General features: G+C 40.2%; 1 protein-coding gene across 1 annotated transcript; it reads right to left on the reverse strand.

Moving 5' to 3' along the window:
- Window positions 1–15,236: 15,236 nt before the first annotated feature.
- Window positions 15,237–15,992, reverse strand: LOC139456973 (uncharacterized protein F54H12.2-like). Its single transcript, XM_071238436.1, has one exon. It carries the CDS (start codon window positions 15,990–15,992, stop codon window positions 15,237–15,239), a length of 756 nt encoding a protein of 251 aa, XP_071094537.1.
- Window positions 15,993–16,205: the final 213 nt, after the last annotated feature.

The following is a 16,205-nucleotide window of genomic DNA, read 5'->3' on the forward strand; positions in this document are numbered from 1 at the left end:
TCACCACGAGGAGGTTGCTCTTCACGAGTGCCATACATTACATAGGGAATAACGTGTTCCAGAATGCAGAAAGATCCTCACCGAGGTCAATATCATTCCATGAATTATTGCTAAATTTTCTTGAAATGCAGATTAATGCAATGCAGTATTTACTTTTATTTCTAGGCTATTTGTTTGGCTTTTCCATGGCACTGTTTTGACAGAAATCGGACCTTGATATGACACTTTGTTCAGAAATGATATGAATAAGATACTACTTTATTATTCCCAAGGAAATTTGGGTTACATTGTAAAAGCACAGAAAAACAAGTATAAGATTCATGATTTAAGTTAAATACACTCCTACATACACACACAAACACAACATCCAAACCCCAGGGTTAGAAATTGGCACTAGTCCTATAGTCCTTGCCAAACTGCCCAATAGTAAAGGTATCCTAAGGACAAGAAGAATTTTGACATTTTTAAAGGTTTTGCTATATGCTTTCATTTTAACGACTAAAGGACTGAAACTGTTAGTTTATACCGCTGCAAACACTAATCAACTAATGAATTGGGGGTCACACTAGGTTGTCATACTCTGAGGGCATGGATCTCTGCTGATAATAACAATCACTAGATTGCCTGGTCCATGTTAAATTATTTACAGGCCGCCATCACAGAGCTGGACTATTGTGAGTGTGATGATTTCATTGACATATACCATGATGAATACATGTAGTTTGTAATTATCACACACAAAGATACTCACTCAATACTTCGTATCCTCCCTGAAGATGTCTGTGAACCTCCCAACAAACCCTGAACATGCTGAAAAAGAAAACAACTAACTTGTCTTTATTCTTTCAAAGTTTCAGGGTGAATTTGTTGAAGATTGATATGCTGTCATTATTCATTGTAATCCATATCTCACTTTCAGGTGGGTCAGGTGGCAACACATGATTGGAATTGAATGCCAAATTTTGTATGACATGCACTTTGCCAGATTTATACCCTTATATATCCTCTGACGTTAATTTGGACACCTTCAAACGGTTGTATTTCCCTAACGACCCATTATATGTCTGTCGGATTTGGTATCAAACGTCTCAGAATTTCAAGAGCTTTCCAACGAGCCATCATGCACTAAAATCGCTTAATATTTAAGAAAAGTGTGTTTTTCACCTGTCCAGCAAAAGGACTTCCAAGTCAGCAATCGGACGAGCCATTGATCTGCCTTGTGTGTTTGAGAAACGCGCCAATTTTCGTTTTTGGAGTAAATGTGCAGGTCTTTTAAAACACTTTGCAGTGACTAAATCTCTTGAAATCTTTTGGAAACCTTGAAAGGGTTACATTGGCTATCCAACTATGTTCAAATAACCACGATGGTGTCGCGCATGCGCGTGCGGCATCACATTAACAGAGGCCTCTGACGTCAATTCGGACACCTTCAAACGGTTGTATTTCCCTAACGACCCATTATATGTCTGTCGGATTCGGTATCAAACGTCTCAGAATTTCAAGAGCTTTCGCACGAGCCATCATGCACTAAAATCGCTTAATATTTAAGAAAAATGTGTTTTTCACCTGTCCAGCAAAAGGACTTCCATGTCAACAATCGGACAAGACATTGTTCTGCCTTGTGTGTTTGAGAAACGCGCCAATTTTCGCTTTTGGAGTAAATGGCACAGATTTTTTAAAACACTTTGCAGAGACCAAATCTTTTGAAATCTTTTGGAAACCTTGCAAAGGTTACATTGGCTATCCAACTATGTTAAAATAACCACGATGGTGTCGCGCATGACCGTGCGGTAGCACCCTAACAGAGGCCTCTGACGTCAATTTGGACACCTTCAAACGGTTGTATGTCCCTAACGACCCATTATATGTCTGTCGGATTTGGTATCAAACGTCTCAGATTTGCAAGAGCTTTCGCACGAGCCATCATGCACTAAAATCGCTTAATATTTAAGAAAAATGTGTTTTTCACCTGTCAAGCCAAAGACTTCCAAGCCAGCAAACGGACAAGACATTGTTCTGCCTTGTGTGTTTGAGAAACGCGCCAATTTTCGTTTTTTGGAGAAAATGTGAAGGTCTTTTAAAACACTTTGCAGAGACCAAATCTTTTGAAGTCTTTTGGAAACCTTGAAAGGGTTACATTGGTTATCGAACTATGTTCAAATTAGGACGATGGTGTCGCGCATGCGCGTGCAGTAGCACCCTAACAGAGGCCTCTGACGTCAATTTGAACACCTTCAAACGGTTGTATTTCCCTAACGACCTATTATATGTCCGTCGGATTTGGTATCCAACGTCTCAGAATTTCAAGAGCTTTCCAACGAGCCATCATGCACTAAAATCGCTTAATATTTAAGAAAAATGTGTTTTTCACCTGTCAAGCCAAAGACTTCCAAGCCAGCAAACGGACAAGACATTGTTCTGCCTTGTGTGTTTGAGAAACGCGCCAATTTTCGGGTTTTTTTTGAGTAAATGTGCAGGTCTTTTAAAACACTTTCCACTTAAAAAATTACTTGAAATCTTTTGGAAACATTAAAAGGGTTACATTGGCTATCCAACTATGTTAAAATAACCACGATGGTGTCGCGCATGCGCGTGCGGTAGCACCCTAACAGAGGCCTCTGACGTCAATTTGGACACCTTCAAACGGTTGTATTTCCCTAACGACCTATTATATGTCCGTCGGATTTGGTATCCAACGTCTCAGAATTTCAAGAGCTTTCCAACGAGCCATCATGCACTAAAATCGCTTAATATTTAAGAAAAATGTGTTTTTCACCTGTCCAGCAAAAGACTTCCAAGCCAGCAAACGGACAAGACATTGTTCTGCCTTGTGTGTTTGAGAAACGCGCCAATTTTCGTTTTTGGAGTAAATGTGCAGGTCTTTTAAAACACTCTGCAGTGACTAAATCTCTTGAAATCTTTTGGAAACTTTGAAAGGGTTACATTGGCTATCCAACTATGTTAAAATAACCACGATGGTGTCGCGCATGCGCGTGCGGCATCACCCTAACAGAGGCCTCTGACGTCAACTCGGACACCTTCAAACGGTTGTATTTCCCTAACGACCCATTATATGTCTGTCGGATTCGGTATCAAACGTCTCAGAATTTCAAGAGCTTTCGCACGAGCCATCATGCACTAAAATCGCTTAATATTTAAGAAAAATGTGTTTTTCACCTGTCCAGCAAAAGGACTTCTATGTCAACAATCGGACAAGACATTGTTCTGCCTTGTGTGTTTGAGAAACGCGCCAATTTTCGTTTTTGGAGTAAATGGTACAGGTTTTTTAAAACACTTTGCAGAGACCAAATCTTTTGAAATCTTTTGGAAACCTTGCAAAGGTTATATTGGCTATCCAACTATGTTAAAATAACCACGATGGTGTCGCGCATGACCGTGCGGTAGCACCCTAACAGAGGCCTCTGACGTCAATTTGGACACCTTCAAACGGTTGTATTTCCCTAACGATCTATTATATGTCCGTCGGATTTGGTATCCAACGTCTCAGAATTTCAAGAGCTTTCCAACGAGCCATCATGCACTAAAATCGCTTAATATTTAAGAAAAATGTGTTTTTCACTTGTCCAGCAAAAGACTTCCAAGCCAGCTAACGGACAAGACATTGTTCTGCCTTGTGTGTTTGAGAAACGCGCCAATTTTCGTTTGTTTTTTTTGGAGTAAATGTGCAGGTCTTTTAAAACACTTTCCACTTAAAAAATTACTTGAAATCTTTTGGAAACATTAAAAGGGTTACATTGGCTATCCAACTATGTTAAAATAACCACGATGGTGTCGCCCATGCGCGTGCGGTAGCACCCTAACAGAGGCCTCTGACGTCAATTTGGACACCTTCAAACGGTTGTATTTCCCTAACGACCTGATATGTCCGTCGGATTTGGTATCCAATGTCTCAGAATTTCAAGAGCTTTCGCACGAGCCATCATGCACTAAAATCGCTTAATATTTAAGAAAAATGTGTTTTTCACCTGTCCAGCAAAAGACTTCCAAGCCAGCAAACGGACAAGACATTGTTCTGCCTTGTGTGTTTGAGAAACGCGCCAATTTTCGTTTTTGGAGTAAATGTGCAGGTCTTTTAAAACACTTTGCAGTGACTAAATCTCTTGAAATCTTTTGGAAACTTTGAAAGGTTTACATTGGCTATCCAACTATGTTAAAATAACCACGATGGTGTCGCGCATGCGCGTGCGGTAGCACCCTAACAGAGGCCTCTGACGTCAATTTGGACACCTACAAACGGTTGTATTTCCCTAACGACCTATTATATGTCCGTCGGATTTGGTATCCAACGTCTCAGAATTTCAAGAGCTTTCCAACGAGCCATCATGCACTAACATCGCTTAATATTTAAGAAAAATGTGTTTTTCACTTGTCCAGCAAAAGACTTCCAAGCCAGCTAACGGACAAGACATTGTTCTGCCTTGTGTGTTTGAGAAACGCGCCAATTTTTGTTTTTTTTGGAGTAAATGTGCAGGTTTTTTAAAACACTTTCCACTTAAAAAATTACTTGAAATCTTCTGGAAACATTAAAAGGGTTACATTGGCTATCCAACTATGTTAAAATAACCACGATGGTGTCGCGCATGCGCGTGCGGTAGCACCCTAACAGAGGCCTCTGACGTCAATTTGGACACCTTCAAACGGTTGTATTTCCCTAACGACCTATTATATGTCCGTCGGATTTGGTATCCAACGTCTCAGGATTTCAAGAGCTTTCCAACGAGCCATCATGCACTAAAATCGCTTACTATTTAAGAAAAATGTGTTTTTCACCTGTCCAGCAAAAGACTTCCAAGCCAGCAAACGGACAAGACATTGTTCTGCCTTGTGTGTTTGAGAAACGCGCCAATTTTCGTTTTTGGAGTAAATGTGCAGGTCTTTTAAAACACTTTGCAGTGACTAAATCTCTTGAAATCTTTTGGAAACTTTGAAAGGGTTACATTGGCTATCCAACTATGTTAAAATAACCACGATGGTGTCGCGCATGCGCGTGCGGTAGCACCCTAACAGAGGCCTCTGACGTCAATTTGGACACCTTCAAACGGTTGTATTTCCCTAACGACCTATTATATGTCCGTCGGATTTGGCATCCAACGTCTCAGAATTTCAAGAGCTTTCCAACGAGCCATCATGCACTAAAATCGCTTAATATTTAAGAAAAATGTGTTTTTCACCTGTCCAGCAAAAGGACTTCCAAATCAGCAATCGGACAAGACATTGTTCTGCCTTGTGTGTTTGAGAAACGCGCCTATTTTCGTTTTTGGAGTAAATGGCACAGGTCTTTTAAAACACTTTGCAGAGACCAAATCTTTTGAAATCTTTTGGAAACCTTGAAAGGGTTACATTGGCTATCCAACTATGTTCAAATTAGCACGATGGTGTCGCGCATGCGCGTGCGGTAGCACCCTAACAGAGGCCTCTGACGTCAATTTGAACACTTTCAAACGGTTGTATTTCCCTAACGACCTATTATATGTCTGTCGGATTTGGTATCCAACATCTCAGAATTTCAAGAGCTTTCGTACGAGCCATCATGCACTAAAATCGCTTAATATTTAAGAAAAATGTGTTTTTCACCTGTCCAGAAAAAGGACTTCCAAATCAGCAATCGGACAAGACATTGTTCTGCCTTGTGTGTTTGAGAAACGCGCCAATTTTCGTTTTTGGAGTAAATGGCACAGGTCTTTTAAAACACTTTGCAGAGACCAAATCTTTTGAAATCTTTTGGAAACCTTGAAAGGGTTACATTGGCTATCCAACTATGTTAAAATAACCACGATGGTGTCGCGCATGACCGTGCGGTAGCACCCTAACAGAGGCTTCTGACGTCAATTTGGACACCTTCAAACGGTTGTATTTCCCTAACGACCTATTATATGTCCGTCGGATTTGGTATCAAACGTCTCAGAATTTCAAGAGCTTTCCAACGAGCCATCATGCACTAAAATCGCTTAATATTTAAGAAAAATGTGTTTTTCACCTGTCCAGAAAAAGACTTCCAAGCCAGCAAACGGACACGACATTGTTCTGCCTTGTGTGTTTGAGAAACGCGCCAATTTTCGTTTTTTGGAGTAAATGTGCAGGTCTTTTAAAAGACTTTGCACTTAAAAAATCACTTGAAATCTTTTGGAAACATTGAAAGGGTTACATTGGCTATCCAACTATGTTAAAATAACCACGATATTGTGGCGCATGCGCGTGCGGTAGCACCCTAACAGAGGCCTCTGACGTCAATTTGGACACCTTCAAACGGTTGTATTTCCCTAACGACCTATTATATGTCCGTCGAATTTGGTATCAAGCGTCTCAGAATTTCAAGAGCTTTCCAACGAGCCATCATGCACTAAAATCGCTTAATATTTAAGAAAAATGTGTTTTTCACCTGTCCAGAAAAAGGACTTCCAAGCCAACTAACGGACATGACATTGTTCTGCGTTGTGTGTTTGAGAAACGCGCCAATTTTCGTTTTTTGGAGTAAATGTGCAGGTCTTTTAAAACACTTTGCAGAGACCAAATCTTTTGAAGTCTTTTGAAAACCTTGAAAGGGTTACATTGGCTATCCAACTATGTTAAAATAACCACGATATTGTGGCGCATGCGCGTGCGGTAGCACCCTAACAGAGGCCTCTGACGTCAATTTGGACACCTTCAAACGGTTGTATTTCCCTAACGACCTATTATATGTCCGTCGGATTTGGTATCCAACGTCTCAGAATTTCAAGAGCTTTCCAACGAGCCATCATGCACTAAAATCGCTTAATATTTAAGAAAAATGTGTTTTTCACCTGTCCAGAAAAAGACTTCCAAGCCAACAAACGGACAAGACATTGTTCTGCCTTGTAGGCCGTGGGCTAGGTATGACAGCCTACATCAGCCTACATCAAATTATGGTGTTTATATATGGTTTCCTATGGCATATAACACATCAAGGTCGGTGAATAACACACAAGGTGATAAGCCAAATCCTGAGCATACATCCAAGCGTTGTTCCGATGTAGCTAAGCCGAGAATGCAATATTAGGTATCCTACTCTGACATTATAAGAGTAAATTTGTTCCAAATTGTGCAAAAGATTTTCACCTGGTAACATCACATGTTAAGAAAGTACTTTAAGAAATGTACTGGAACACGTGTTAGACGATTATTGTGGAATCAGGCACACGTACCTAGAACATATACCGGATTAAAGGTTTCTACGAGAAAAAAATAGTTTTGTCGGGATATATGACGTTCGATTTACCATGGGTTGGTCCATATTCACTCAATACCAATTATTGATACCTCATTAGAGAGGTATTTATATATGGATTCCAGTGATATATCACACTTGGAGATCAGTGGATCACTAGTGAGATTACAACCCAAAACGTAATCATACCCCCAACTGATATACGGCAAAACCGGGCGAAAACGCGATATAGGGTACCAAACTTTGAAAGGCTGTAACAACAAGTTCGTCCCAACTTTTTTCTTGTTAACATTCAAAATCATGTTTAGTATGTTTATGGGCTTTCAAAATTAAGTGGGGTTTGGATGGGGGGTGCTCGTGGGTCATACCTAGCCCACGGCGTAAAGGACTTTAATCTCTCACAAAAGCTATGTCCATACACTTCAGCATTGGTTGAAATCACTGAACAATCGTTAGCAATATCTTCAAATCGTCCGCAAACATCCATGATGATCTCAGTAAACAACTGATCTGTTCATTGGTAAGACGGGCAACTGGTGGGTAAAACTTTCAGCAGTAGCTTTTATTTGGGTTGGTACACAATACATACTTCATCTGGAAAGACACCACTGCGCAGACGCCCATACTGAGGATCGGAATAGGGTGATACGTCAATCATAAAATATTGAAATTTCTTTCCCTCCACTGTGTCACGAAATGATTCAGTAAAATATTTGGCTTGACCCGGAAATATTTGAGATGCCAAGATTTTATATTCATGTGCAGAACGTGGGTTAGATAGCAAAATGAAGTAGTGTGTATTCAAGGAAATAGTTCGGTTACAATCCCCCTTAGGATAAGCAGACTGTTGAATATTTATAACACTGATTCCCCAATGATGAGACAATGTAGTGTAGAGATTTAACATCAGTGGACTTTTACATATATCCATCATCATGTCATCCATGACCAACACCATGTTCTTTTCAGATTGCTCAGACCACATTTTCAAATCATTCTCAGTTGGAAGGGAATCCATAAAAAGAATGTTAGAAGTGTTTTGCTGCATGTCACTGTAGATGTCTTGCCATACAGCATAGCAGTACACAATAAGGTTGGGAGGTTTGTCAAACATCAGATTAGCCTGCTCTAACAACCTTTTCACCCAAACTGTTTTCCCTGAGGAGTGAGTGAGTGAGTTAATATTTAACGTCACATCGGCAATATTTCAGCCATATCGTGACGAGAATTAATACATTAATAACATATAAGTATATATACTTTATAAAAAAACTGTCAGCAAAGGACAGTACAATAACTAGAATATCACAGAGTGTATTAAAACTAGTTGAGGAACATATAAAAGCAGAAAGAATTAACAACACAATATAAAAATGGGCTAGAGATCGTCAGTAACTAAAGGGAGATCACCATACCAGGGACCATGGGGACTTACAGTGCCTTTGCTTCCTGCACGGGCCCTGGCTGGATTTATATCATCCCTTCAGTCACTGGCGATAGTTTACCAGTTAAGCCTTAGATTAAAATGACAAAAATACTACGTTCTAAAATTCTGGTATGCATAACAATACATTGAATGATGTGGGACTGACATACCCTCTTAGGGGGACAATAATTTTACGCTACTTCAACCCCCTTCGAGGGTACAGCCACTAACAATCTAAGTTATATATTAGCACTACCAATATATAAAAACATATTACGTACATCAAAATTTATGGATTAAATCAATTTCCTTTAAAAAGTGCAATACTAAATGAGAATTAACTTGACTAAAAAGGTCCTTGACTGTTTTGACACTATAATATTTATCCCTTGTGATGGAAAAATCAATGCAGTCAAGCAGGACATGCTTGACCGTGATTCTTTCATCACAAGGGACACAAAACGGAGGATCCTCACCTTTTAATATATGCTCATGTGTATATCTGCTGTGGCCAATACGACATCGTCGCATTATGACCTCTTCAAATCTGGACTGACAGCCCAAGTAGGTGTAACCGATAGTTGGTTTAATTTCATGTAATTTATTGATACCTACTTGGGTGTCCCACTTCTTTTGCATTAGATCACGGATGTAAGATGTAATCACGGGTTTATAATCAGTGTATGGAATAAGAAGTGGTGTCACAGATTTGTTGAGTGCTGCCTTTGCAGCAGCATCAGCCATTGTGTTACCAATGATACCAACATGGCTTGGTAACCAACAAAAGACGATGTCATATTGGCCAGTAGCAAGATCATTAAATAATTCTATAATTTCGTGTAAAAGTGGATGTTCATATGAAATATTCTTAATGGCTTGAAGACAAGAAAGGGAATCAGAAAATATGATGAAGTTATTATGTTTGGACTGAGTATTTATATATTTGAGAGCTGTTAATATTGCCTGCGATTCTGCTGTAAAAATGGAACTTTCATTTGGTAATCTGGATGATATGGTTCTGGATCCAAGGACGGTGGCGCAAGCAACTGCGTCACCATCCTTGGATCCATCTGTAAATATAGACTTGTAAGTATTGTATGCACTTCTTAATTGATTATACTCTTGCTGATACATGAGTTGATTGGTGTCTGATTTCTTTAGTGCCGTTAATGAAAGATCTACCTGTGGCTTTACTAGTTGCCACGGAGGAGACGAGAGTATTTGAGTCGGAGATATGATTGTGAGATCAATATTTGCAGCAGAAATGTCAGGTTGTATTCTTACTCCGAGGGGTGGAACAAGCGACGGTTTCTTATGATAGAGGTCTACATGATGAGGATGAAAAACGCAGTCATATGCAGGATTTGATTGATTTGAATATAGTTTCGTGATGTACTGTAAAGATAATTTTAGGCGGCGGTCTTTAAGGGATGGCTCATCAGCTTCAACATAAAGACTAGATATAGGAGATGTGCGGAAGGCACCCAGGCAAAGCCTGAGTCCTTGATGGTGGATAGAATCAAGCAGTTTTAAGTTACTTTTGCAAGCTCCACCATAAATGATGGAGCCATAATCCAGTTTGGAGCGTATGAGAGCTCTGTATAGTTGAAGGAGAGTTTTCTGATCCCCTCCCCACTTTGCGTTGGAGACAACTTTCAACAGGTCAAGTGCCTTCAGGCATTTAGTCTTTAAATACTTGATATGAGGCAAAAAGGTTAAATGATGGTCAAAAATAATGCCTAAGAACTTGGCCTCCTTTACAACTTTAATAGGAGTGCCATCTAAAACTAGATCTGGGTCCTTGTGAGGCTTGTACTGTCTACAAAAATGTATACAATTAGTTTTAGATTTTGAAAATCTAAATCCATTTTCTAATGACCACTTTTGGATTTTGTTTAGGCATAATTGTAGTTGCCTTTCAATAGTATTCATATTTTTACCACGACAGGAAATATTAAAATCATCCACGAATAAAGATCCATCAATGGAATCGTTTAAAACCTTAGACAGGCTATTGATTTTTATACTAAACAGTGTGACAGACAAAATACTGCCTTGTGGGACACCCTGATCCTGACTATAATGATCAGACAGGGTAGAACCCACGCGGACCTGAAACTGTCTGTCAGTTAAAAACTTGGATATAAATTGAGGCAAACGGCCTCGCAATCCAAAGTCATGTAAATCTTTTAAAATGCCATGCTTCCATGTAGTGTCATATGCTTTTTCCAGATCGAAAAAGATAGACACTGCATGCTGTTTGTTAACAATGGCATTCTTAACGAATGACTCCAATCTAACTAAATGATCAATGGTACTACGATTTTTACGGAATCCACATTGAATATTTGTAATTAAATTATTGGATTCTAAGTACCATGTTAATCTATTATTGACCATGCGTTCCATGGTTTTGCAAACGCAACTAGTCAAGGAAATTGGTCTATAATTTGATGGATCGGTATGATCCCGTCCAGGTTTCGGTAGAGGAACAACAATGGCATCACGCCACGAAGAAGGAAATTTTCCGGATGTCCATATATCATCAAATATGAAAAGTAAGGTTTCCAAACATGATTCTGGTAAATGTTTCAGGAGTTGATAATGTATGTTATCAGCCCCTGAAGCAGTATCATGAGCTTGCCCAAGGGCAGTAAGGAGCTCATGAATAGAAAAGACTTCATTATAATCTTCCCCGTTATCTGAATTAAAATTAATAGGTTTCTTTTCCTGCTGCTTTTTATATTTTTGAAATTTAGGTACATAGTTAGACGAGGAGGAATGCTCAGCTAGAGTTTCACCCAGTTTATTTGCAATATCTGATTTATCAGTTAATAACTGATCGCCATTTTTAAGATGATGTATGCTTGATTTATTACCCTTACCTTTAATTTTCTGAATCATGTTCCACACCTTGGACATCGGCGTGCGTGAATTTATTTTGGACACATAAGTTTGCCAAGATTGGCGTTTGTTTTGTTTAAAAGTACGCCTGGTTTTAGCATTGACAATTTTGAATTGATTTAGATTATGGACCATAGGATGGCGTCGGAAGTACTTTTCAGCCTTTTTCCTTGCCTTCCTTGCTTGTTTGCAGTCGTTGGTAAACCATGGTTTTCGAATGTGAGGATTTGCGGAGGACTTCGGGATACATTCTTCAGCTATTTTATTCAGTTCGTCAGAGAAAAGTTGGATAGGGTCAGGAACATTGAGAAACATTTCAGGTTTTAGTGTGGTAGTACAAAGTATTTCATATGAAGCCCAGTTGGCCTTAGTAAAATTCCATCTCGATGACGGAGGTACATCAGAAGGTGACACAGATTTTAAGACAGTAGGAAAATGGTCACTTCCACAAAGGTCATCGTGGACTGACCATTCAAATTCACTTAGTAAATCAGAATCGACAACTGACAAGTCCAGACAAGAATAGGTTCCAGTTGCAGGATGGAGATACGTTTCAGAACCATCATTGAAAATACATAAGTCGTTATTAATGAAAAAATCCTCCAATAATTTACCTTTTGAATTGCTGTCATTACTACCCCAAAGTGGGTTATGGCCATTCAAATCTCCCATGATAACACAGGGCTTAGGGAGTTGGTCATAAAGTGCCTGAAGATCGGACTGTCGCAGAGAATAAGATGGTGGAATGTATAAAGAACACAAAGTAAAAACAATATTCAATGTTATACGTACTGCAACAGCCTGAAGAGGGGTATGGAGAGCAACAGGACTGTGAATTATGCCCTGCCTCACCATAACAGAAGATCCTCCAGTTACCTTATCCCCTGGTGGAGAAAAGCTATGGTAAGAATCGTACTGTCTTAAATCAAAATTATCAGTAGTTTTGAGGAAGGTTTCCTGTAGACAAAAGGCGGATGGCTTGAAATCTTGAATTAATAGCTGAAGATCATTAAAATTGTTCCGAAATCCTCTACAATTCCATTGTATTAAATTAAAAGAGCAACTCATGGAGGCTCAATTGGAGATCGTGAGCGGGGGGAAGGTCCTCTACGCTGTATTGGGAGCGATGGAGTGACCTCCATATCTAGAGATTCAAAGGTGTTATGAACCTCCAGAGGAACATTTAATGACAAAGGCTCCTCAACATGTTTAAGGGCCTTTGCTTCTTTCCTTCTTTGTTTGTAAGTTGTCTAGTAAGTTTCATTTCAGGTACACAGTCTGGTTGGATAACAGGTTCTGGCAAAGGCACAGCTTCTGGCAGCGGTTCAGTTTGTGCAGCTGATGAAGGGCAGATGTCAGCATCTATTTCATACAGAATTTTCTGATCTGTGGATAACCAGCTAATAGCTGTTTGACAGCTATTATCAGCCTTGAGCGGAGAAGAGGAGATTGCAGCAGAATACGTACGTGAAGAAGTGGAAGAGGTTGATTCACTTGTAATTAACTTCTTCGCATCTGTAAATGAAATATCATTTGTGTATTTCAGTTTTAGTATTTTTGTCTGTGTCACAAAAGAGGGACATGATTTGGAGGTTGACATATGGTCACCACTACAGTTTGCACATTTGATAGTATCTGAGCAGTCTGCGCTATCATGGGTCTTACTGCAGCGGGAGCAAACTTGGGGATGGCGACAGGATTTGGCTCCATGTCCAAACTGTTGACATTTAAAACAACGGAGTGGATTTGGTATATATACATCCACTCCGATGTTGAAATAACCGGCTTTTATGGAGGAAGGAAGCTTCGTGAGGGTAAATGTGAAAAGGTACGTAGTTGTTTTAATGATAGTATCACCATCTTTCCTGGTGAACCGTTTCACAGAAGATACACCTTGAGATTTCAATTCTGCAACAATCTCTTCTTCAGACATGTCTGAGAGGCACTTTGCACGGTCACGTACAATGCCTCTACAGGAATTGAGGGTTTTGTGCACAGAGACAACAATCTCTGTATTTGCAAAATGTTGGGCTTTGAGTAGATTCAGTGATTGCTGTCTCCTCGCGCATTCCACAAGCAGGGAACCGGACCTGAGACGAGTAACATTTTTCACTGTACCACAAATACCTTCAATAGATTTGGAAACTACAAAGGGGTTGAGTTTGAGAGGCTCACCATCAACCCCTTCAACAACCAGAAATCGTGGCCAAGAATCGATGTTTTGTACAGATTCCTCAGCAGAAAGTATTGCAGTATCTGTATCAATATGCCTTCTTTTATTTTTTGATCGAGAACCAGAAAACTGTGGGGTATCCATAATGGAAGAAATGATATTCAACAACCCTGCTCCCCACCCACCATGGAGTGTCTACAAGGACGGTGCTGCAGTGGAAGCCGACTACAAACACCAGGGTTACAAGGGTGCTATACTCCAGCAGAAAAGACACAGGTAGCTAAAATTGTCAAACAGAATAAAAGTAAGGCTGGTTCCGCCCTAGACAGTTATCTGATGACAGATAGAACCCGGAGGTCAATAATGCCAGATTGGCCCATGAGCCACCGCCTTCTGGCATAAGACTCTAGGCAATGAATTCCATCACAAAGTGTGAGTACATACAAGTTTAACATGACCAAGACCAAAATATACATTAAAATACAACACAAGTATGCAGATACAATATTACGCACAGGGCCTGGCATGACCAGCCGATTGATAAGACCGGGCCCATCTTACCACCCGTCTAGGCGAAGTAAGGGTCGAAGTAGTGTGTTGGACAAAGGAACACAGTTCCAGGAACCAGTGCCCTCAACTACCAGACTCCCGTCCTCCGCCGACACAGGGACGCAACCCACGGCAAACAGGTTGCCCATTTTAGTCGCCTCATACGACCAGCAATGGGAGGCTGTGGAAATATTCTACCCCGGTTCCACACGGGGGAAGAGCTATTAGCATTACCCAGCACTCACCACGAGGAGGTTGCTCTTCACGAGTGCCTTTCCCTGAGGAAGATCCACCAATCACAGATATGGTGGTAGGTGTTTGTATTGGTAAGAGACGTTCCATGATCTCACTCTGAGCACAATAATTCAACTGTGACAATACAGCTGAGTTACTTATATTTATAGAACAAACTCGAATGACTACACTAATTTTTTTATTTCATTTTTGTAATGGGTTACACAAGTACAGTAGTATGTTACATGACACAGGTATGACAAGATAACAAACAATATCTAAAATAATTGCAGATAAACTTTGACACATGTTCATCATTGTTAAAACGGACTTGCACATCAAATATCTGAACAAGGGTTTGAAGGGTAAGTTCTGTTTTGCATTTATACAACAAATAATATAAACAATAATGACCACAAAGGTTGGATGGTGAAGATTGTAACTGTCTTCTGTTGTGCTGGTATTGATTGACATAGGTTTTTAAGTACAAGTCAAAAACGGAATTCACTGGCTCACCCAGACTGTCAAACAGTTCCCCTGTTTTTCCTTTGAAGTACATAGCCACCCAGTGACGACCCGGTCTTCCAGATGGTTCAGTATTGACAATGAGACCGACTCCACGTGCAAGCATGACTCTAGTTAGCACAGGTAAAGTATCTTTGGCAAACACACCTAAGACCTGGTACTTTAAGATGGAGTCGCTTTGAATAGCACATGCAAGGTCAGAGGCTTTCATGTTTTTTTTACTTCACAAAAACGTTCCTGGTCTTGTCAATTTCGATGAGGGAATTTCTTTCACTCAGAACAACACAACTGAGTGTTTCGGTGAGGGCGGATTTGAACTCGAATTCTATTTGGGTGCTACCGGATTTCAACAGATTCAGATAGTCGGATTCACTGCATACTTTATCAATGTCAAAGACGAACAGGGCACTCCCGAGCAAAAAGTCGCTCCGAGTGATTCCGTTTCCTGTATTTTCTTTCCACAGACACATCCCATCGAACATCTGCACATAGGACTCAACGTCATCTGCCTGCATGGGACGTCCGGGGACACTGGCACCATTGATGTACAGGCTGATGTTTTTCACCATACTAGATTGGAAGTTGTAGGGGTTACCAGTGTAAGATCCATTCAAGCTGTTGCTGAGTACAAAGCCTACAATGTAACGATTAGCAATAGGATTCGACAGATTGTCAATGGTATGTGTCAGTTGAGTGGTGGGGATGCTTGTCACCTTGACCTCGCTTTTGGTGTAAGGATAGAGAGCATTGCTGTCTTGAAACAAGGTGTTGTGTGCCAAAATAAGAGCTGGATTGACTTTCAGTTTACACACCTTCAGGTAGGTATCCAGAATTTCCACCTTGTAATCTTGACCTGTTTTGCCACTCATCAAACAGAACTGAGGCGAGGAGCGGTACAGCTTCACTGTCAAATCAACTCCATTGACTAAATGTCTGTTCATGTGAAAGATATCTTCATACAATGGTCCCGACATGGTCAAGACTTTACTATCATTAATGAAGCTGCCACGACTGTATTGAGACCAGTGTAGGGATCAGTCGATTCCACATCATTGTTGGACTCAGACACATCTTTGCAGAAGAGTTGAGATGACAGGTGTGAAGTTTTAGCTTCTGTTCCATAGTTGAGTAGAGTTTTCATCATGCTCTTGTAAGCATAATGGTTGTTTGTAGAAGATACCAAATGA

Source organism: Haliotis cracherodii, unplaced genomic scaffold, assembly GCF_022045235.1.
Source record: "Haliotis cracherodii isolate W230 unplaced genomic scaffold, xgHalCrac1.p SCAF_12, whole genome shotgun sequence".
NCBI classification, from domain to species: Eukaryota; Metazoa; Mollusca; class Gastropoda; order Lepetellida; family Haliotidae; genus Haliotis; species Haliotis cracherodii.